Here is a 23,723-nt window from a genome sequence, read left to right on the forward strand (position 1 = left end):
CTCCCACATAGATGCAGGTCCCAAGGCTTTGGGCCATTCTCCACTGCCTTCTCAGGACACCAACAAGGAGCTGCATGGGAAGTGAGGCAGCTGGGACATGAACTGACATCATATAGGCTCCTACAATGCAAGGTGAGGCTTTAGCCGTTGAACCCTCATGCTGGGCTCGGAATACATTCTTGAAAACTTTCAGCTCTAATATAATCAGACACCTAGTGACAGTTACATTCTGTGTTTATTTCCTCGGATGGTTGTTTCAAGTTGTTTTAAGTTACCATAGACCAAATGCCTGATATAAGTAGTCTTCAAATGGTCCATAAGAGAAAAAGAAAACTTCAGGAACCCTCACTTACTTCCACTCTGATTTTCCTCTTTTGGCTCCCATACCAACGACCTTCACCTGTTGTATAAACTAAGAAAAAAAGGAAAAGCTACAGTGTGATGATATATTCTTAGCTTCACATCCACTGAGATTTTGTGGTCAGTTGCATCAAACTTAACACTCAATTATTTTTCCTTGAAGCCATGAATCTCTTTCTTATCTACACTTGAGTATGTCTCAGAAAATTTCAGCATTACAGGATTATACACAATTATTTTAGTTTTAGGCAAATTTTTAAGGGCATTCCACATTTGCTGAATTAAAAAAATATTTAAATAACATACCATAGAATCAATCCCTGTTCCTGTATTTTAGATGCTCTACCAATGCCTTGTGTATTCTATATAATTTTGTTGACATATCCTGTATACAAATCAGAAAACCGTATGAGCTCACTTCTTCTTCCTCTGAATATTTCACATAGCCTCATTAGAACTGTATACACAATACAGCTAGAATTGAGATACTTTCATCACTTGGTAGCACTGACTTTCTGTGCTTCATTGAAGACAGAGAGCTTTCTTGGGAGGTTGAAATAGGAAAATTCAAGATGACAGAAAGATACCCAAGAGTATGTCTGTGTATCCTTGGAAGGTATTTAATAAGATAGTTATATGATCCTCATAAACCAAGTTATCTAATGATTTTATAAAGGCATTCAAACAGTCCTTCCATTTCCAAATATCTTCCTTAGTACACCTTTGACTTCTTTGTTCCGTAGACTATAGATCAAGGGATTGAGCATGGGATTAAAGAGGCTGTGGAAGAGGAGCAGGTATTTCTTCTGGTCTTTTTGATTCCCATATAGTGGCCCAACATACATAATAATGGCTGTGCCATAAAAGAGTCCAACTACACAAAGGTGGGAGGAACAGGTGGAAAAGGCTTTCTGGCGCCCCTCACTGGACTGGATCTTTAGGATGGCACATAGAATATGAATGTAAGATACCACAATTGAAGAGAAAGGTCCCACCAGCACAGAAACTGCCCCAGTCAAAACCATGATCTCATTCATGTGAATATCTGCACAGGCAAGTTTGAGAAGAGCTACTATTTCACAGAAAAAGTGATTGATCTTCTGAGGTCCACAGAAAGGCAATGGCAGAAGTAACACCAGATGCACAAGGGCCAAGAAGAGTCCTAGCATCCACGAAGTCATGGCCAGTGTGATGCACACTCTCCAGCTCATGATGGCAGAATACCGCAGTGGGTGGCAGATGGCCACATACCGGTCATAGGACATCACCACCAGCAGGAGACACTCTGTGTGAGCAAACGTCAAAAAGAGGAATGTCTGTGTTACACAGCCAGCAAAGGAAATGGGCTTGCCTGGCTTCAGGAGGTTCACCAGCATCTGAGGCACTGTGTTGCAAGCATAGGCGATGTCAACCACGGCCAAGTGTGAGAGGAAGAAATACATGGGGCTGTGCAGTCTGGAGTCCAGCCAGATGAGTCCCAGAATGACTCCATTCCCCAGCAGGGTGAGGGTGTAGAACAGCAGGAAGATCCCAAAGAGGAACCCCTGAGTCTTTGGGCCCAGGGGAAACCCCAGCAGGATGAACTCTGTGACGGATGTCTGATTTTCAGCCATTATCCTGTGAAAGACACATGGTTTTCTCACCTCGTCTGAATGTCTGGGTCAAGGGTTTAAACTCGGTGCAACTGTGTGTCACACTATTCCATGGTGATATTAAAAATGGTCATTATAAAGTGTGTAAAATGTTGGAATTATTTAAAATTATGGAAATGAAATGTCATTTATTGTATATGTTTGATGTCTCAGGTGACTAAGTGAATGCAGTGCTTTACCAATGAAAAGCAAGGAAGCTGTGTCACCTATGACAGGTTAAATGCTAACATTATACTATCATATGCAGCAAATTTCACTTCTTCCAAGCCAAATTTCACCACAACTCAAACTTTGCTAGCTATAAATTGCCTTCTTAGCAGTGAACAATTTTATCAGTTAGTGACACTCCTATTGGACTTCTACCTCATGTATTCTTGGCTTGCAGTATGCGTGAGTTCATGGTGAGAATGTGTGCTAAGGTCTGCTGAGTGAAGGATGGAAAAAGGGAAGAAGATCCTGTCAGTGGTTATCAGGTTATGTCACAATTCAATGTGCGAGTTATCCGTAAGATTTGTAATCTTTGCTGATGGTAGAATCTTGAGGTAAGATCATGACAATTAGCCATAACTTTGTCTGGATTGAAACGGAAGTATTTTTTTCTTGACTTTTGTATCACAGCTGTTCTGCTCTATCAGTGTCATCGTATAATCAGAATGTAGGTATTTATTATCCACTTCTTCTCTTTTTTGTTATACCCAGTTTTCTACAGAAAGGGTCTGAAAAAAGTTCAAGAAAACATGAACTTTTTAAAACACCTTGTCTCTTTCTTTTTGTTTATTTTTATTAGACAGATTTATAGAGAAGAGAGATGGAGCGAAAGATCTTACATTTGTTGGTTCACTCCCTGAATGGCCACAACAGATGGAGCTGAGCTGATCTGAAACCAGGAGACAGGAGCTTCCTCTGGGTCTCTCATGTGGGAGCAGGTTCCCAAGACCTGTGGCCATCCTTTGCTGCTTTTCCAGGCAAGAAGGGAGCTGGATGGGAAGTGGAGCAGTGGGGAAATGAGCCAGTTCGCACCTGGGATTCTGGCACTTGCAAGAGGAGGATTAGCCAGTTGAGCCATTGTACATGCCCTCATATTTTTTCTCTCAAAAATATTTGCTATTTGTACAACTTTGAGAGGTGTTGCCAAAATTTCACTGTTTTTCCCTGTCATTAGCCATAATCTTTCTCTTTTATTCGTGTTTGGAACACATCAGCTTCACTCCTCCAAATCTTTATGCAGTGCATAATTATGTATTATATATTGGGTATCAGACCACCATGAACTGTAGCCACCCACTGTGCTGCGGAACCCCAGAACCTGTTATCTCTCTATGGATGTGTTTTCATACCCTTTGTACATCTTCCTTCATCCCCTTTCCTGCCCAGCCTGCAGGAATAGCTAACACAAGTTCACTTCAAAAATGTTTAATTTACTCATATGAGAATTAGGAACATCTTGTTTTAAATGCATTTTTTTTCACAAGCCTAAAACATTTCCCAACTTGGAAATTTCTCTCTCCCTCCACCATATTCTACAATAGGAAATATCTAACTGTTACATAAACACATATTTGTGGGCCAGCACAACGGCTCAACTGGTTAATCATTCAACTCCAAGCACTGGCATCCATTATGGGCACTGGTTTGTGTTCCGGTTGCTCTGTTTCCCATCCAGTTCCCTGCTATGTCCTGGGAAAGTAGTGGAGAATGCCCCAAAGCCTTGGGACTTTGCACTTCTGTAGGAGGCCCAGCAGAAACTCCTGGCTCCTGGCTTTGAATCAGCTCATCTCCGCCCATTGTGGTCATTTGGAGAGTGAACCAGCGGATTGAAGCTCTTTCTCTTTGTATCTCCCTCTCTCCGTAAATCTGCTTTTCCAATAAAAATAAGTGAATATTTTGAAAAGTAACACATATTTGATACATTAATATGTTTACTCTGTTCAATTCCCTGCAATTTTCTATTTTATCCTGTTCTATTTTATTCTAAATCACTAGTGAAAATGCTGATTGATGTGTGATAGCCTGTAATCTAAAACATATCAATGTATATCTAAGGTTAGAGCTTGTTTAACTGCAGATTCATACAATCTATCAGTTTTTATATCTTAATTATGATGCAGAAATAATGATTATTAATTATGGTGAATCTCTAGTTTTTTCCTAGCTTATCAAACTTGACAAAGTCCTTCCACAGCAAAGTATGTGCTGGAAGACTTGAATAATTGTAATTTTAAACCATTGCTTCTGCTTTGTTGCCTGTTTGACTCTACAAAATTCTTCACTCCAAAAACCATCTGCAACTCGTGCATGGCAGAAAAATACATATTTGAGTTGCTATCAATGACTTCCTTGTGAAAATTTTATAATGAGTTACTCTTTCAAAGCTTTCATAAAGTGAATCTTCAGAGGAGGTATCAACATTCATGGTGAAAATTACTGACAAATGATATTTCTTTGTCAAAGAATAAACTAACAGTTAGAATCACTTCCTTCAAAATCAGTTCTTTCCATAGGAATGAACTCTATGTCAGTGCTACTTAGGGTGGGATTCCTGAATCATATGAGGAGTTGATCTAGAAGAATCCTAAGGTGATTTCCCACTGAAGAACCCAGGGGACTGCAATGTGTGTTCAGCAGCTTTGCAGTGTCACGGGGAGTGAAATGAGCAGTGCTCAGGCGCACAATAATAGAGAAGGACAGAGAGTATCACCTCAGCCTCTTCCTATCTCCAAGAACCTAAAACAGAAAATACAAAACCAACATGTGCTACCCAGCACATTCTGTTCTGCCAAATGTGTGGTCATTACACTTGATGTTTGTTGGTGCTTATAAATTTCTGGGATTGATAAAACTGCTCAAAGGGCTCATGAATAGAATGATTCTCATGTCTCAAAAAAGGGTATTTCATGTTCAAAACTAAAGCCATCCAGACATGGCTTTGATATTTTTTTAATATCCTTTTGTAAACATGCGCTCATTGCGTGGGGGATTAGGAATATTACTTTATGAGATACCTGTTGAATCTTATTGAGACAATAGAAACTTCTGAACTAAATCCTGCAAACGGCTCTTAATCCTACAATTCAACACCAAAAAAGCATCAAGGTACGTGAGCCATAGTAGGTGTATCTAAGAGGAATGTTAACTTTTAAATGATCCTGAAAACCAGTCTTCAAATCAACAGCTTACCATTAAAATATCTACATTCTACACAGTGATTTTTCATTACCATCTACTGGAAATTGCATGTTGAGTAAAGACTGATTATGACAAGAAACTTACCAGTGGCTTCCAAATAAAAGGGAAAAATGGATATGAGTGGGTGAAGTTTCACAAATGAGTAAAGATCATCTGTAACTTAGTGCTGAAACTCTTTTCTTGGTAAATTCTTGGAAGAAAAATGGCAGTGGAGGCTGGACTTTGCTTTTTTCCTCTGCTTGGCTCAGGCGCTTCTCAGGATGCCTTAAAGGTCTGGCATAGACAGAAGGGAGAATTCAATCACACACCCCTCTATTTGCTCCCTGTACTGGAGAACAGACTTTCTCTTTTCTCATCTTGGGTTTTCCCTGGAGGGACATACATGGAAAGAAACTCCAGCTGGTGATTTCTTCACTCCTTATTGGGATCATGATTCCAGATTTAAGAAGCAATAGACTGTTCCATAACCCCTTCATGAATTAGTTTCCACATATTCCAATTGACAATAGTTGTAAGAACTCCAAAATTTCCCCCACCTATTAACCTTTAGAGATTATTCTTTAGGGCAGGTGGAGTTCAATTATTATTCTTACCCGCTTAGTGTTGCCTGAGTTTATGTTGTACTTGACACGAATATGTGTCCCATATATTTTTAAAACTTGAATCTCCATGAAGAATGCATTCATAAAGTCAGCTCAAGTACCAAGAGCTATAGAAATTATAGGAGTACACTAACAAGTCAGAAGGTGGATCAGCTATCCCCAAGCGGCTTGTTTAATCCTATTTAGGATTTAGGATTTAATTGGAGTAAAGCAATAAGGACATATTCTCACCAGAAAACAATTTCTGCTCTTTAATTTTCTAGTGTGTTTGAGCCCAAGGGGACAAGGAGGATGGACCCCTTAGGGGTCTCCCTAGGATCCCCTTAGGCATGTGACTACAACTATTTTCTCATCTTCCTGAAAAGGACTGACACTGCTTCGCTTTTGTTTTTAATTTCACGGGCTACAACTGAGATAATCTGATGATGATTTTGCGCATTTTTTCTTTTATTGCACTACCTAAATCTATTTTATGTACAAAGGAGGCTAAGTGTAATTTCCCAAGGTTATTTCAGTTTGGCTAACAACCAGCTGAGAAGTCAATGTTGCTAATTTTCCACCCTGAGAAAGCTCACTGACTGTTAGCCTGAAATGGGCTTTTTCTTATTGTAGCTACTCAGTAGGACACTTGCTGGTGTTTGGGCTGTACCATCATGTACTGGAGAGATGCTGTCTAACCCTGCTGATGTTCAAGGGCATGATGTCTTCACAGGAACCATCCTTCATCCTACACACTGTTCATGCTCCAAGTTATTCAACATAAAAATTCATTGACTACATTTCCTTCTTTTTGTGTCTAATTTTAAAGGTATATGAGACTCCCATTCATTTCTCCCAATATTTTACCCACATTTTTGTTTTATTTGATGTTTGGCTTTTTGCTACTTTACTGAAATGATTGATTTTTTTTTTTTAAGATTTTATTATCATTGGAAAGGTGGATATACAGAGAGGAGGAGAGACAGAGAGGAAGATCTTCCATCCGATGTTTCACTCCCCAAGTGAGCCATAATGGCCGGTGCGCGCCAATCCGATGCCGGGAACCAGGAACCTCTTCCAGGTCTCCCACGCGGGTGCAGGGTCCCAATGCATTGGGCCGCCCTCAACTGCTTTCCCAGGCCACAAGCAGGGAGCTGGATGGGAAGTGGAGCTGCTGGGATTAGAACCAGCGCCCATATAGGATCCCGGGGCGTTCAAGGCGAGGACTTTAGCCACTAGGCCACGCCGCCGGGGAGAAATGATTGTTTTTATGTCCAGCTTTGAGACTTTTACAAAAATTATGTTTCTTCTGTACATTTGCATTTCTGGTGTCAATAGCATCCTCGCTTTATAGAAGAAATCGGATAGGTGTCCTGCTTGTTCTAAAAACTTTTTGTATAACATAAGGTTAGCTATTATTTGAAGACTGATAATTAATAACCTCTAAAAGTACATGTTTATGGGCCAGCAGCATAAGAATCTCACTTCTGTGGGGGTGTAGTAGCTTAAGTCCCAGCCTGCAATTCCAGGATTCAACATGGCTGCTGGTTTGAGGTGGACGCCCCACTTTGCAGGGATCCAGCTCCTGCAAGTGGATCTGGAAAGCAGTGAAATATTGTCCAAGTCCTTGGACCCTGAACCAGAGTATATCATCAATGAAAAACAGCAACAACAAAACAACAGCAAAAGAACCCAACCATTAACTCAATAGACAGGTCACAAAAGAAGAAACACAAATGACCTACAAATGTATGAAAAATACTCAAAATCACTCGCCAGAAGAGACATGTACATCATATCCACAGTGAGCTACGTCATTCCTGTTCTAATGGCAATTTTCCAGAGGACAGACCATAGCCACGTGGTGAGGATGTGAAGAAACGGTGAGTCTTCCACACTGTTGGTGGGAATGTGAACTAGTGGCCTTGCTGTGGGAAAGAGCTTGGAGATTTCAGTGGAAAAACAAGCTGGAAAGAAACTTCCCAGATGCTCCAGCAATCCCACTACTGTGTTTGTAGACAAAAAAACATGAACTCTCTACCAGAGAGATACCTGTGCCACCGTGTCTACAGCAGCACTTTTCATAATAGCCAAGATACAAATCAATGAAGGCGCTCCTCATCACATGAATGAATGAAGAATTTCTTTTGACATCATTTATATCTTCCATGTATATCACATAGAAGCAACTGAAGGAAATCAAGCTGAGTGAAATAAGTTGGGCATAGAAAGACACATTCCACATGTTCTTTCTTGTACATGGGAGGTAAAACTTAAAATGAAGAACACATAAAAGCAAATACAAAAATGAGATAAATATCTGTGTAGAATTATTGCTCATAACATAGCTTTGTAAACCCCTGTTCTGTATCTTTGTCAAACTAGTGGTTAAGAGTGATATACTACTAGACTGGTAATTTTTTATAAGAAAATGGAGAATACTGTATTTACTTTAGAAAGTTTTTCCATATAGATAAACATGCAGTTAAGATAACAGTAAATGTGCCCTATGGGGAGTGAGAGATACCGCTGGGGCAGCTAAGGAATACTCGAAAGAGCTTTTGCATAATACTAGGTTCTCACTCTCCTCTTGCCCTAGTCTAGCCACGGGGTCTCCCTTCCCCACCCAGCGTGTCCTGGGCCTCGCCCAGACTGCCAAACTGAACCTAGGACCCCAGGGGGAGGGCAGTGCCCAGAAGGAAAGAGGCAGGTGAGCATGGGAGGGAGGAAGAAGGAGGGAGAAACGAGAAAGCAAGAGAAAAGGGAGAGGAGAAAAAGCAGTACCCTATACAGGCAAGTTCTACGCATGTGTTACAAACTGGGAAAATGACCGATCAGTAACATACATCATTCATAAACAACTCTGAAATAAAAATAAAAATCTTGTACGGTTATAACTATTCTTTTTCCACATTTATAACCAGTACCCACACAGGCAGTGACAGAGTGGAAAGAAAAAGGTACCTCGGAAGAAAATGATTGCCTGCCGAAGAAAAACAGAAGATTGCATCGTGTTGGACTGATACTTGGATTTATAAACAGGAGAAAGAGAAAGAAAGGGAGAGAGAGCGACAAAAGGCATGAAACATTTGCTCTTTCCCTCTCAAAGAGTTCTTTCCTTCTTTCTTTTTAAAACAAATTCATAACGAATGGAGTAGGCAAGTTTTGTCTTTTTTTTTTTTGTCCGTGTTACTTTGTCGTTTTGTCCGCCTTTTCACTGTGGCGGCTGTGGTTGGTTTTTCTATAGTCGACTGTTTAAACAGTTTTAAACTAGAGAGAATCTTTTCCCAGATACAAGTAAAAACATCATGCAAGTGGGGTGCCCGGTCCGTGGGAACTGAAAGGAGAGGCGGTGCTTGTCCCAGGAAGTAAACAATTGTCCTCTCATTTCTTGTTTGTTTTCTGCCCGCAGCATCAGCCTCGGTGATGGTCTGTGGGCATCACGGTAGATCGTGAAGATCGTGGCCGGGATCGCTTGACGGTTTGTAGTTAATTCGTTACATTTCTAGGCTCGTGTGCGTAGTTTTTGGCCGGGGCTGGAGCGTGTGGACGTATGTGTGTGTGGTTGTGTATCCTGATTGTGGCTCCTTCTACAGAGGGATGGAGGAGGAGGAAGAGGAGGCGAGCAAGGAGGGGAGGGCCGCCTTGGTTCACGCATCACCTTCCGAGTCGCTGGAGGTTACCGAGAGGGTCCAGGTGTCCAATGGCTCAGGCGGGACACGCTGCTGGTCGGGCTGGCCGCCGTGGACGGCACTCTGCCGAGCCGAGGGTGGGACAGCCGGGCTTGGCCAGCGAGCGCACGCCGCTTGGTCCGGCGGCTGGTGCTGCAGCCTGGTGCTGCCGCCGGGTCGCGCTGCCCCCGGTTCTTCAACCAGGTGCCTACTGTGTGGGAGAGAGGCCGGTGGCCTGCGCCAGCTGGCGTTTCTTGCTGGAGTTGAGGTAAGGGTCCTGCAGGTACCACGCCCGCAGCGGGCTCTGAGTGGGCTCTTGGAGGCCGTGCGTCCTCTGCTCGCCATCCCAGAGGTGCTTGTCCACCCGGCCGGGTGGGCGCCTCCTGGTAGTGCGCCTCGAGCCACATGACCTGCAGCTTGCCGAACTTGGTGAACTTGTGGTTCTCCAGGATCATATTTGGAATGATTTTAAACTTAATACCTCAGTGAAAGGTGTATGATTCCATGTGATTATTGTATACAGCTGTTGCCTAATCCCTGCTAAACCATGGTCTTTTGACTTTCACTCGTTTAGCTTCTTATTTAGTAGGCCAGTAAGCCTTTGACTGTGGTGTAATTTATCACCAAATTAGATGAAAAAATGTAAAGAGAAAGAAAGAAAGAGGGATGGAATGAAGCTAGGAAGGAAAGAGAAGAAAGGAAGAAGGTGAAAGAGGGGAAACAAATTGTTATATTTTCAAAATTATATTCATGAAATAGGTTTAATCTGCTCTCATATTGCTATCATATTACCATAAGTTGATACAAAATTTTTGTAGTAATTATCCCGCATTCTCTGTGATTCTGAGAATCTAATTTATGAACAAATTCCCTATTTATCTTTCCTTTTAAACCTTTAAGACTGTTGGGTTGTGTGATTTGCATCTCCATTCTCATTTTCAACTACTTTTTAATTTTGCATTTTAAATTAAATTATTGCATTTTATTACTATAAGGTCACTGAGTGCATGTATTCCAGGGGCACAGTTCAGACGCCCACCCTCCCATAGCTCCCCTGCTTGCCCCCCACCCCTCCCTCCCTCCCTCCCTGTCAGCAGCAGGGTTTGCATAGTCACAGTGGTAATTGGCTTTGTGTTTACAGGCTCAGTTTGGTATGGATCATAGTGGTCAACAAGTCAAAACCAGAGAGCCCGAGACCCCATGTCCACTGGAAGTACTGCTGCAGCTACTCCTCCCCAGGCATCCTAAGTTCCAGCCAAGGTAACTTCTTTTCCTCTCACTAATCCTTCCTGGATTTCCTGTTTCAGTTAGGATGCTTTTGCTTTGCCCCCTTAGAGGTCCTCTCCGCACCTTTGCTCAGTCACGCCGCCATGGAGCCCTTCCTAACATCTCCGAGCGTGGTGGAACAGTGAGATTCTCTCCCACACTCCTTCAGAGAGTGTGTTGGTGGCATCGATCATGATCCTGGATTTAATCTTTATTTTAGATATTCTTGATTCTAAAATTAATTGTCATGTACTCGAGAAACAGAGAGCACATGCCTGAAGGGCACACATGTGTTCGAGAGAACTTCGTTTGCTGGTTCATTCTGCAAATGCCTGGAACAGCCGGAGCTGTGCCAAGCTGAGGCCAGGGGCAAGAACTCCATCCAGGTTTTCATCATAGGTGGCATGGACCCCAGGGTGTCACCTTCTGCCTCTTCCAGGATGTTCCAGCAGGAAGCTGGGTCAAAAGCAGAAATGCTGGGACATGAACTGGCACCACTCTAAGGGTGCAGGTGTCCCCAGAGGTGCTTAGACTGTTGCGCTGTAACACCCACCCACAACTCTGTATGTGTGTCTACTGTAATGGGTAACACTTGGTAGGATACAAGGAGAACACTTTTGGTGAATGCCAAACGATTTGGGGAATAATGTAACATGAAAACAAAGGCTTAACTTCAGGAATGTATGGGCAGGATATACTTCTTACAGTTGCACAGCTACTTTTAGTACTAGTATTAAGTTTTCTAAGCGTAAACCATAATAAGCAATATACAATATAAGTGGAGATGGTTCATTTTTGGAATGAATTGGACTTTGAAGCATGAAGGCAATGACAGCATTCCAAAAGAAATAGCATGTTTACACATGTAAAAATGATGTTTGAAATAACAAAATAATAAATAACAAATTTAGGATTGGAGAATATGAGGAAATAAGTCTGATACAGAGCATCTGTACTGTACTCCAAGCCGTGGATGTGGAACACACATTCATCAAATAGCCCTGCGGGATTGGCTTTTCCAGAAACATGGATTCAATAAATTAAGCCGAGGGTTGAGGTAAAGTATTAATGCGTTCTAAAACAATAAGCTGGACTTTCTCACCACTGGGAGGTTGTGATTGAGTTTTTAAGTCTCCTGTTCTTTTACAGATTTCCAACAATAATCATGAATTATTCTTTTCTGATCCGAAGTATTAACTGTAGCTATGCATTATTTTTAAGAAGTAAGCTCTACTACAAATGGAATAGTTTCAGGAGCTTCTGTAAGGACAGGGATGCTCATTCTCTGGGCTGCAGTAGAGGCCACAGCAAGGGGCGCCCAGGGCATCACCTGCGAGCCAGTGACGGAGCGTCTGGGAGTCTCCAATGCCTGTCGCAGTGTCCTCTCCGTCGCTGCTGCTCTCACCAAGTCACTTCAGGAAACCTTATTTCTTAGGTACCATGTGGGCCAGAAAATGCAGATCTTAATTTGAAAGATATCAACGAAACATAAATCTGGAAGAATAAATAATGTGACATCGTTTCATCTTGTGAAGAGCATGTGGAATTTTGTGTACAGGTGTAGGGAACCTGACTCTGGGGGATGAATTCCTTCATAATGCAAAATTCAGTTGTGTCTTAGGTTCTCCTATCAGTGCTGTTCATTTCTCCAATCTCCAAAATTAATAGCCTGATTATTGCCAGTTTAACACAGGCTGCACACTTTCCCCCTAGGTTGCTGCAGTGTGACTCCTAGAGCAGCACTGGGCTGGCATCTTCAGTTCTGTCCCTCCCTGGCTCTCCCAGTGAGACCCTCCCCGGGCGGGGGAGACGCACGGTGGGCGGAGCCTGCTCCTCCCGCCCGCAGGGGGCGCTGTGCTCGGAGCCGCGTCCCAGCACGCCCCGCGCAGGGCTGGCCCGGGGGGTTTGGTGGAGGTTCGGGGTCCTGCGTGGCCGGGCAGAGCCGGAGTTTGCTCGCGGTGGAGCCGACTGCCGAGGAGGGCACGATGGCCGAGCCGGGCTCTGGAGGAGAGGCCGGAGGAGGAGCGGGCTCTGAGGAGACTCTGGTGCGTGTGGCGGCAGGCGTGGGTCCCGTGTGGCATCTGTGGGGAGTGAGGCGGTGCGGGGGCGGGGGAGGCTGGCGAGCGCGGGGCTGCGAGCCGGCTTGGGGAGGCCCGGGGGAGGCCCAGGGGAGGCCCGGGGTCGGGGGAGGCCCAGCCATGGGGGAGGCCAGGGGTCAGGGGAAGCCAGGGGCCGGGGGAGACTTGGGGACCGAGTTGTGGGAGGCCTTGGGTCGGCGGGGGGATGGCTCGGGGTCAGGGGAGGCCTGGGGTCGGGGGAGGCCCAGCCATGGGGGAGGCTAGGGGTCAGGGGAGAGTCGGGGTCGGGGAGGCCTGGCGTCGAGGAAGCCTGGGTGGGGGCGAGGGAGGCCGGGAAGCCCGGGGCTGCGAGCCAGCTTGGGGAGGCCTGGCGTCATGAGAGGCCCGGGGTCTTAGGAGGCTCGGGGTCGGGGGAGGCCCGGCGTCGAGGGAATCTGGTGTGGGGGCGAAGGAGGCTGGCGAGCCCGGGGCTGCGAAGCCGGCTTGGGGAGGCTCAGCCATGGGGTCGGGGGAGGTCTGCCCGGGGTCGGGGGAGGCCTGCCCGGGGTCGGGGGAGGCCCGGGGTCTTGGGAGGCTTGGGGAGGCTCGGGGTCGGGGGAGGCTCGGGGTCATGGGAGGTCCGGCATTGAGGGAGGCCCAGGGTCGGGGGAGGCCGGGGTCAGGGGAGAGTCGGGGTCAGGGGAGTGTCGCGGGAGAGTCGGGGTCGGGCTGCCTCTCGCTTATTGTGGTATTGCCACAATGAAAAAATCAGAGTTTTCTGTGACGCTCAATTAAATATAACCTGCTTCTACCTGTAGGTGTTCCTTCTGCCCCCAACTGAAATTCAATTATCTTTATTTTTTTTTTTTTTATTGAAAAGTCAGATATCCAGAGAGGAGGAGGAGGGACAGGAAGAAAGATTTTCCATCCGCTGATTCACTCCCCAAGTGGCCACAATAGTAGGAGCTGCGCCGATCCGAAGCCAGGAGCCAGGAGCCTGTTTCAATCAGCCACACGGGTGCAGGGTGCCAAAGCTTTGGGCCATCCGTGACTGCTTTCCCAGGCCACAAGCAGGGAGCTGGATGGGAAGCGGGGCTGCTGGAATTAGAACCAGCGCCCATTTGGGATCCTGTTGTGTGCAATGCAAGGGCTTTAGCTGCTAGGCTACCATGGGGCCATGAAATTAAATTATCTTACTGTTATCCTTCTGTTGGAATGTCAGATTTATGGAGAAGGAAAGACAGATCTTCCATCCGCTGGTTTGTTCCTCAAATGGCCGCAATGACCAGAGCTGAGCCAATGTGAAGCCAGGAGCCAGGACCCTCCTGGCTGTCTTCGCAGGAGCTGGCATCCAAGGCTTTGTGCAGTCCTCGGCTGCTTTCCCAGACCACAAGCAGGGAGCTGGAAGGAAAGTGGATCAGTGGGGATTAATCCCGGTGCATGCAAGGCGAGGCCTTTAGCCACTAGGCTACTGTTCTGGACCCAACCGTACGTTTTTCTTTACACTCCCTTTTCCCAACCTCTCTTGGCCAGCATGGATTCTAGTGTCCTGGGCTAGCCTGTTTTTGGGGAAGGTGTGGGTGGAGATGGGGTGGAGGAGCACAGGGATGATCTCTAAGACGAGTCCTTTGGTTGGAGGTTGAGTTCCTATAAGATGTGAGGACAGCGCCTTAGCTCCCGTGTCACCCCGCGTAGGGAAAAAGAAATGTTCGGTTTCTTTTTAACTAGAGCAGTTCACTGTTAAGTGTCTCTTCACCAGTGAACCTCTTGTAGGCGGCAAACACAGGAGTGAGGTGGGGAGGGCCCGGCTGTGAAGCCAGCATTCCACATGCCCCGCTTTCGGCTCATCTGGTGCAGTTCCGTGCTCCTGTGTGGGCAAGCAGCAAGGATGCTCCAAGTCCTCGGGCCCCTGCCACCGCGTGGGGGAGCCAGGAGTTCCAGGCCTAGCCCAGCCTGGTCCAGCCCTGTCTGTCGCAGGCGTTTGGGGCATGAACCAGCAGACAGAAGAATGGCTGTTTGTCCCCTGTAACTGACACTTTGAGTTAAATACAATCTTTACAAAGAAAACTGTAGAGGAATTCCTTTGAAATTCTATTATAAAATTACCAGGTTTGTTACTAACTGATATACTTTTGAGGCCTATAATGATGTTGATGAAATTTCATCTCTGTAACTTGTTTTGAATATTGGGAGAGGGATAGTTTCAGTAAGGTCTTATTCTTCCATTTAAAAGTCATTTATTTATTTGAAAGGCAGAGAGTGTGTGTGTGTGTGTGTGTGTGTTTAGGGTGAAGTGGGGGTGAGGCAGGTGATGCTTCTGTTGGTGGGTTCAATCCCCGAATACCTGCAGCAGTCAGGGCTGGGCCAGGCCAAACCCAGGACCCAAGCACTCCGTCTGAGTCTCCCCGATGGGGGCAGGGAGCCCGGTGTGGAAGGCATGATGTGTGCCTTGGGATGCTGGGCGGAGCGTAGAGGGACTCCATGCCAAGCACTTTCACGGGGGTGAGGATCGCCCCACCTCTGTAACTTCTGTCTCCAAAGTCCGCAGTGTCAGATGGTGTTGGTTCTCCGGTCTCCTAAATTTTCCTGTTAGGAAAATTGACTTTGAAGGATTTGTGATCAACTTTTTTTGATACATTTGGGAAGAGCCCAATTATTCAAGGTGCCCAATGCTTTTCCACTTTCTCTTTATACACTGAACATATCTCCGTGTGAAACAGAAAGCCATCAAGTCTGTAGAAGATAACACAGGGGGAAAAACCTTTGGCCCTAGGACGTGGGGAAAGTCCTTAGATGTGACATCAGAAAAGCACATTGTAGGGGTTGGTGCCCTGGTTAAGCCACCCCTTGCAAACACAGCTTCCCAAGTAGGAGTGTGTGTTGTGAGTTCGGCTGTACTGCTTCGTGCCCAGCTTCCTCCTGATGCACCTGGGAGGGCGGCAGAGGATGGTGTAAGTACTTCGGCTGTGTCACCCTGGTGGGAGAGCAGGTTGGAGTTGTTGGCTCCTGGTGTTGGCCTGGCCCAAACCTGGCAGTTGCAGTGACGTGGCCGGTGAAAGATCTCTGTGTCTTATCTATGCTGCTTTGCCTTCCAAGTAAACACATGAATCTTCTAAAGAAATAAAGAGCAAATGGAACATCTTCAAATGTTAAAACTTATGCTTAGCATCATTTTTCGTTAGGAAAATGCAAGTTAAAACCACAAGGGTGGAGGCTGGCGCAGGAGTGTAGAAAGTTAATTCTCCAGCCCGTGGCTCTGACATCCAACATTGGGTACAGTTCAAGTCCCGACTACTCCACCTCCAGTCCAGCTCTCTGTTTATGGCCTAGAAAGGCAATAAAGCATGGCCCAAGTTCTTGGGATCCTGTGCTCACATGGGACACCAGAGAGAGGCTCGAGGCTCCCAGCTTCAGATGAGCTCAGTTCTGGTTGTTGCGGCCGTTGAGGGAATAAACCAGCTGATGGAAGACTGTCTCTTCTGTCTCTGTAAAAATCTGCCTTTCAAATAAAAATAAATAAACCTTAAAAAAATCACCTTTCAGATATTACAATATACTTGTTAAAAGTTAAAAATGGATGGATGCCAAGTGATAAAAGCCAAGCTCAACAGGTCGTGTGCTGTGTGATTCCATTCTTGAAATGGCAGAATTGTAATGGTGGGTAATAGGTAAATAGATGCGATTATAACGGGTTGAAACAAAGGGGCTCTTGGTAGTGAAGAAATTGTTTGTTTAGTTTTGTTTCTTGATTTCAGTGGTTGTTACATGAATCAGCAGGTGTTTTAGAACCACATACTTACACAAACTCATTATACCTGTGCCAGTTTTCTGGTTTTGATGTTGTACTATAGTAATTGTACTGTTATAATATACAATATGACCTTTGGGGGAAGTAGATATTGCACTATGTGCAATAAGTAACTCACAGACATTGAAAATCAAAGTAGCTTCAGAGTGAAAATGTGCCTGTCTGCTTGTGTCTCCAGGTCACCGTGACCTTTGACGATGTGGCTTTCTATTTTTCGGAGCAAGAGTGGGAGATCCTGCAGACATGGCAAAAGGGATTGTATCAGCAAGTGATGCAAGCCAATTGTGAGAGCCTGGACTCCACAGGTAAGAGCGGGCTGCTGAGGGATCACTTTGTGGAAATGACCCAGATCATACTCGCAGGTTTCCTTCCAGCTGTTGGCCTCTTGGATATGATACTGTCCCCGATTTCCACTCACAATGTCTTTTTGCCTTTCTGTAAACATACAGGAATGTTCAGCTTTTCCCTTTTCGCACAGAATATCTGTGTCTTCAGTATTTTTAGTATTTGAATTCTCTGACTCCCATCCTTCTTTCTCTAATGTCTCCCACAGCTGAAATTGCTAAGCAATCCAAGTGCCTGTCTTTTAAGTGTGTTCTTTTATTTCTGAAACTGATTCTTGTAGCGTTTGATGATGTTGCTGAAAAGATGGATTTTCCGTCTGACTTCTCTTGAGGGGAACCTAATCATTAAGTTAAGGTGAGCTGGGACACAGCACAGTGCGGAAGTGATAGGACAGGGAAGGAAGGTTGTCTGCACGAAGAAAGAACAGTAGGTGTCCAAGCAAGTACTTGAGAGGCACAGAGAAGTTTGGAGAAATGGTGCCTTACTGCTTCCCTGGCTCACTGCGACTCACCCCAGAGTTGTTAAAACCATCGCTGTTGGAGTCAGTTTAGTAAATGATCTCAGTCAGGCCTGAAGAATCCATTCCCTGTTTAGGGGTTAAAAGCCTTTTCTACTTGAGATGTGAATGACAAGGAGTCAGCCATGTGAAATCAGAAAGAATAAATTCTAGGAAGAGGGACATTCTAGTGCAGAGGCCAAAGATAGGAATGAAGAGTTAGACGTGTTGGGAACCCCAGGGAGTCTGTTACAGCACACACACAGAGTAATGCTAAATTGGGAAGTGTCAAACTGAGGAGGTGGATTTTATTCCAATACAAGGACACAATAATGGGGTCATTTAAACTGAGTTGAGCAACGTAATACACTTTTCTGCTCTGACCAGCAGAGCAGTAACTGTGGACAGGGAGAGGGTCTGGGGATGAAGCACTGACAGGAGACCAATGATGGTGGAAGTCTCTGTGAAGTCTCCTTCAACTCTCCTTATATACTCTTCTCCCCACATCCTCATTTAGCAGGATATTACAGAGAAGTCCAATTAGTCCAGGTGTTTTTAGCCACAAGACCTCTTCCTGTTCCTGCCCAGGCTAACGAGCACTAATCAACTCCTTAGCCCACAACACTTTTCTAGTGATTTCTTGGTTGCTATATCCACAATGAATTGTGGAGGCAGTAATAAAAAGAGGCCAGCCAAGAAGATGCCTAGCAGTAATGATGTGATTTTGTGGTTACTGGAGCAGGTAGGTAAGATAGGGAGATGGGTGTTCTACAGAGAGGTTTTGGATGTAGAATCCCAAGATTTGTGGATGGATTGGAGGCGGGATTTAGGGATAGAAGAAGAATTAACGTGTAGCGTTTCAGTTTGAGTATATTAAAGGAAGGTGACTTTCTCACTGAAGGGAAGGCTTGGGGAGAGACCAGACTTTGGCTGCACTAAGTTTGAGTGGGTTGTTAGACATTTCTTTGTGAGAGGAGGTAACCGGATGTGCAAAACTGTAATTCCAAGTGAAGGTCACGACTGGATTTACATATTTAGGAGCCGTTATATAAGTGGTATTTTAACTATGAGGCAAGTCAGGATCATCTAGGGAGAATATTTAACCAGGATAGAAAGAGCCCTGGTGCCCTCCAGCTAAGGATGCTGAGACCCAGTGAACAGCAAATTAAGAGAGATGAGGGCTGTGTGCTGACTATCTCGTGCTAACTTTTGAGTTGTCACAGTTAGTGTCTTTGTAATTGGAAAATTCATTCTGATTTTCACACATTTTAAAAGCCAAATGGTATTATTTGCAAATGGTTTTCTCTATAGATCATCCAAATCCCAGCCCCAGCGATTAGGACTCAGTAGGTCCAGGCCAAGGCCCAGGGATCTGCATTTAGAACAAGCATGCTGCTTGTGCTGCTAATGCTGTGGGATGTAGTTTGCTCTGACAGCTATGGATCCCTGGCTGAGTGTTGGGTAATGCCGCCGAAGGGGAAGAACCCTTTTACTGGTTCATAAAAACCCTTTCTTCTCTTCGGTCTTGGGCTGTTAGACTGTATTGCTCTGCCCCTAATGCAGTCATCGAACAATTCCTGCTTGTTTCACTTAGTTTACCAAGAATGTTGGCACATCAATATTTCGTTTCCCTGGTTGTAAAGCTTCTAATTGGAAAAGTGTAGTGATCAAGGTTCCCTCCTTAAGTCCATGAAGAAAAAAATTAGGTTTTCTCCTACTCAGAAAGCTCTTATGAACACTTTTAAATAAGAGCTTTTTAACAGCCTCATAATCCTTCATTTCTCTGCTTCCTTTAATTTTGTAAAATATTGAAGAAAATATTTAAGCTGACTAATCATGGAGGGGTTGTATTCCATTGTCTTCCTGTAATTCTAAGGGCTTCCCTCTTTTTACCTCACATTAGCCTTATGTCTCCTAGAACTGGTTTTTCAGTCAACTACTTAACAAATCCATATGTGTCTGGGTGGACTGTCTTTGCAGGCTGTGCTTGGTCCAAGGCAGATTTGATCACCTGGATAGAACAAGGGAGAATGCTATTAACCCGAGACCAGGGAAGCTTAGACGCTGCAAGAAAGACAACTGGCCCTTGTACTGATGAGCCGTTGGACTTGAAGAATCCTAGAAAGTCCCCATGTCATGGTGAGTAAAATGGATTCAAGGTCATGAATCTTTTAATCTTCCCAACCTTATTTTCTGAGTCTTTCCTAGGTTATTGGTTAGACTTCCACCTCTAAGCACCGACATCCCATAAGCGTGCCAGTTTGTGCCCCAGTTGTTCACTGTTGAGCTGGCTACCTGCTTGTAGCCTGGGAGATGGGAGGACAGCTCAAGTGAAGCAGCAGGTGGGAGAGCTCTGTCTCTTTGCCTTTTATAATAAAAATGAATTTAAAAAACATATTTATGTGGCAGGTGTTTTACCCTAGCAGTTAGGATTCCAGTTCAGGCACCCACACGTCATGTGGATAGCTTAAGTTCAACCTCCACCTCTGACCCCTTGACCCCAGCTTCGTGTTCATGCAGACCCTGGTGGGCAGCTGTGACAGCTCAGGTCAGTAGGCTCCTGCCATCCTTGTGTGAGACATGGACTGCGGTCCTGAGCCTGGCTGCTGCCTGACCTCTAGCCCCCACCATTGCTGCTGTTGAGGAGTGAACTAATTGTTGGAAGATCTCTCTCTCTTCTCTTCTCCTAACATTCTGCCTGTCAAATAAAGGGATAAGTCATTAAAAAGAAAAAAACTGCCTATGTCTCTTAAAGAAATAAAAATAGAGGAACATAAAATTAACAGAGTTCTGTGACTTAATTCAGTTGCAGAAGCAGCAGCGCTGAAATAGAGTGGCTCAGGTGCGTGTCTGAAATTGTTCCCTTCAGTTGTAGTGGGTAAGAATGATGTGATGACTGCAGTCTCCTTTGCTCCTGTCCTCACGGGCTGTACTTAGGAACAGCAGTGACTCATCTTATACAGATACCATTTTACAATGCCAAGTCCTTTGGGAAAGGGAATGTTTTCTAAAGTATTCATTCGGAATTCAATAAATTACAGTTTGATGGTTCCTAGAAAAGGTATAATTGTTTCAGAGTTATTAATTTGAAAGGCAGAGTTACACAGAGGGACAGAGAGAGAAAGCTCTTCCGTCTGCTTGTTGTTCACTCCCCAGACGGCTACATACCCAGGGCTGGGCTAGGCTGAAGCCAGGCGCTGGGAATCCCAGCCAGGTATTTCCTCTGGGTGGCAGGGGCCTCATTACACGGGGCATGCTCCACTACTTTCCCAAGCTCATTAGCCGGAAGCTGGATTGGAAATGGAACTGCCAGAAGAGAAACCAGCACTCGTACAGGATTCCATTACGATAGGCAGCAGCTAAACTAACTGCATCCCAACACCAGTGCCAGAAAGATATCTTTTTATTACGAAGTCAGATCTACAGAGAGGAGGAGAGACAGAGAGGAAGATCTTCTGTCCAATGATTCACTCCCCAGTGACCATAGTGGCCGGTGCTGCCCCGATCCAAAGCCGGGAACTAGGAACCTCTTCCGGGTCTCCCACACGGGTGCGGGATCCCAAAGCATTGGGCTGTTCTCAACTGCTTTCCCAGGCCACAAGCAGGGAGCTGGACGGGAAGTGGAGCTGCCAGGATTAGAACCGGCACCCATATGGGATCCCGGGGCGTTCAAGGTGAGGACTTAAGCCGCTAGGCCACACCGCTGGGTTCTAGAAAGATATCTTTTTAATAACATTTCTTCCAGAGACATTTTCCTGAAACTCAGTATAGAAGAAAGATATGACCCCCAGCCTTCACGTATATTGTGTTGTTTATTTCAGATTTAAGGAAATACAGTAATGATACAGATTCTCAGGAACTCATCATCTCCAAATTCTGCTGACCCTCTCAGGGGTCATTCCTAGCTTCACAATATTGGTTTGCTTACAGTTTTTCTTTTCTTCCTTTTTTTTCTTTTTCTTTCTTTTTTAAAATTTTAATTATTGGAAAGTCAGATCTACAGAGAGGAGGAAAGACGGAGAGGAAGATCTTCCGTCTGCTAATTCTCTGTCCAAGTGGCTGCAGTGGCCAGAGCTGAGCTGATCCAAAGCCAGGAGCCAGGAGTCAGGAGCTTCTTCCAGGTCTCCCACATGGGTACAGGGTCCTAAGGCCTTGGATTGCTCTTAACTGCTTTTCCAGACCACAAACAGGGAGCTGGATGGGAAGTGGGGCCACTGGGACATGAACCAGTGCCCATATGGGATCCTGACGTGCAAGGCAAGGACTTTAGCCACTAAGCTACCACGCTGGGTCCTACAATTTTTATTTTCATACTAGCCTGTTTCTTCACACATGGTGAAAGGAATGCAGGGGTTATGGGAGGCAGACATCGCAATCATTGGGTCATGGGATTCCCTTTTCTTCTCTGTGAGTGACACGAAACAGTCCTTGAACCCCAGTGTGGTAGGCGTATTGCTAATGAGAGTGGTACTTTTTTCTCTTTAGATAACCAAGGGACTTTCAGGGCAGAGGAGGAAGGATGCCATTTCAGTGGACTTCAAGAGCAAGACTTGTGTGCTTCCTTATCGGAAAAGGAAAAAGAGAATTCATCTGATCAAAGAACCACCTTACACTCTCCAGGTCTCCAGGAAATAGAGAGTCTAAATCCAAAGCTGAACCTCACAGCATCCAGTCAGGCCAAGCAAGCTCCGTGGCCTGAGCCTCCAGATGTTCCAGGTCACCTGGAAGTTCTGCCTGGGTCAGGATGTTATTCTTGCTGTGTCTGCAGGGAAGTCTTTGAGGTGAAGCGCGACCTGGCAAAGCACCAGAGGAGCCACTCCCAGAGGCAGCCCTATCAACATCCACTGCACAGAGACAAATCCAGAGGGAATTGGGAACTCGGCCGGAGCCCAGTGTTGCTGTGTAGGAAGAAGCGATTCCAGTGCAGTCAGTGTGAGAAGAGCTACTACCTGAAGTGCAGCCTCATCACGCACCAGGTTGTCCACACAGGGCAGCGGCCCTTCCCGTGCCCGGAATGTGGCAAGACCTTCCGGTACAAAGCCGACTTGAAGAAACACCCGTGTCTGCACCAAGGGGAGAGGGCGTTCCGCTGTGCCGAGTGCGGCAAGGGTTTCATCCAGCAGTGCAAGCTCACAGAACACATTCAAGTCCACAAGAAGCCTTTCCAGTATCTGGAGTGTGACAGGAGCTACTGCACATGGCGAAGCCTGAAGGCCCATTTGCACACACAGCGGCGAGGAGCCCTTCCGGTGTCCGCAGTGTGGCAAAGGCTTCCTGCAGAAGAGGAGTCTGGAGACCCATCTGCATCGTCATAGCAGGGAGAGGCCTTTCTCTTGTGATGAGCGTGGTAGAAGCTTTACATACATGGGGGCGCTCAACACCCACGTTGCAGTCCATGCTGGGGAAAAGGCCCCCAGTGTGTGAGTCAAGCTACATGGCAGTCGCACAGTGACAGCTGTTAGGTGGAGCCAGCAGCCGTTGGGGCTTTGAAGTCACAGCCCACTGGCTGGGAGAATGCTGGCCAGATGCAGGCATCAGGAGCTGGTGGCTCCTTGACAAATTTGCAGATAATCCAAGGTCAGAGAAATACTGCCAGTCATGGAAGAAACACTTGACACCAATTGGGCAGTATAAAAAGTTTTTCATGACCGTTTGAGAGTGTGATAGTCCCATCGTTAAATTTGGGAGCTGCAGCCTAAATGAAGAAGGGTTGCAGACCTCAACTCCCTACTCAGCCAGCTTTCCTGTTACCAAGCCACCGTGTTGAAATTTGTATTGGAATCCTCAGTTTGCTCTCGGAGTGATTCCCATTTCCTCTCAAGTGGTGTGAGCATCTGCTTCTTGGAGGAATTTCTCTGTGTTGCTGAAAATAGACGTTGTCCATCACTATTTTTTAAAAATAAGATTTATTTATTTTTATTGAAAGTCAGACATACAGAGAGGAGGAGAGACAGGAAGATCTTCCGTCCAATGATTCACTCCCCTAGTGACCACAGCAGCCGGTGCTGTGCTGATCCGAAGCCAGGAGACAGGAGCTATTCCAGGTCTCCCACATGGGTGCAGGGTTCCAAGGCTTTGGGCCGTCCTCGACTGCTTTCCCAGGCCACAAGCAGGGAGCTGGATGGGAAGTGGAGCTGCTGGGATTAGAACCGGCGCCCATATGGGATCTCAGCGCATTCAAGGTGAGGACTTTAGCCGCTAGGTCACTGCGCTGGGCCCAGAGAAGATGATTTTTGATACTGTTCTAGGATGTGTTCATCTGACTCTGGGATTGTCGATCTTTAACACTGCTCCTAAAAAT

General features: G+C 45.6%; 2 protein-coding genes across 2 annotated transcripts; one reads left to right on the top strand and one right to left on the bottom strand.

Annotated features, from left to right (window-relative positions):
* Window positions 1–1,040: 1,040 nt before the first annotated feature.
* Window positions 1,041–1,973, bottom strand: LOC131483342 (olfactory receptor 2A25-like). Its single transcript, XM_058681278.1, has one exon. The coding sequence runs from the start codon at window positions 1,971–1,973 to the stop codon at window positions 1,041–1,043; it is 933 nt and encodes a 310-aa protein (XP_058537261.1).
* Window positions 1,974–12,674: 10,701 nt separating this feature from the next.
* On the top strand, window positions 12,675–22,737 carry LOC131483343 (zinc finger protein 425-like). The gene is made up of 4 exons (XM_058681279.1): window positions 12,675–12,761; window positions 16,760–16,886; window positions 19,403–19,561; window positions 21,908–22,737. Exons 1-4 carry the CDS (start codon window positions 12,702–12,704, stop codon window positions 22,735–22,737), a joined length of 1,176 nt encoding a protein of 391 aa, XP_058537262.1. The 5' UTR covers window positions 12,675–12,701.
* The last annotated feature ends 986 nt before the right edge of the window (window positions 22,738–23,723 follow it).

This window comes from Ochotona princeps, chromosome 25 (genome assembly GCF_030435755.1).
Source record: "Ochotona princeps isolate mOchPri1 chromosome 25, mOchPri1.hap1, whole genome shotgun sequence".
Classification (NCBI taxonomy): domain Eukaryota; kingdom Metazoa; phylum Chordata; class Mammalia; order Lagomorpha; family Ochotonidae; genus Ochotona; species Ochotona princeps.

Bases quoted from the DNA above. Each gene is read 5' to 3' on its own strand.
- LOC131483342 (XM_058681278.1), bottom strand. From the start codon at position 1,973: ATGGCTGAAAATCAGACATCCGTCACAGAGTTCATCCTGCTGGGGTTT.
- LOC131483343 (XM_058681279.1), top strand. From the start codon at position 12,702: ATGGCCGAGCCGGGCTCTGGAGGAGAGGCCGGAGGAGGAGCGGGCTCT. The intron at 12,762-16,759 runs GTGCGTGTGGCG...TTGTGTCTCCAG, and splicing joins CGGGCTCTGAGGAGACTCTG to GTCACCGTGACCTTTGACGA. The intron at 19,562-21,907 runs GTGAGTAAAATG...TTTTCTCTTTAG, and splicing joins TAGAAAGTCCCCATGTCATG to ATAACCAAGGGACTTTCAGG.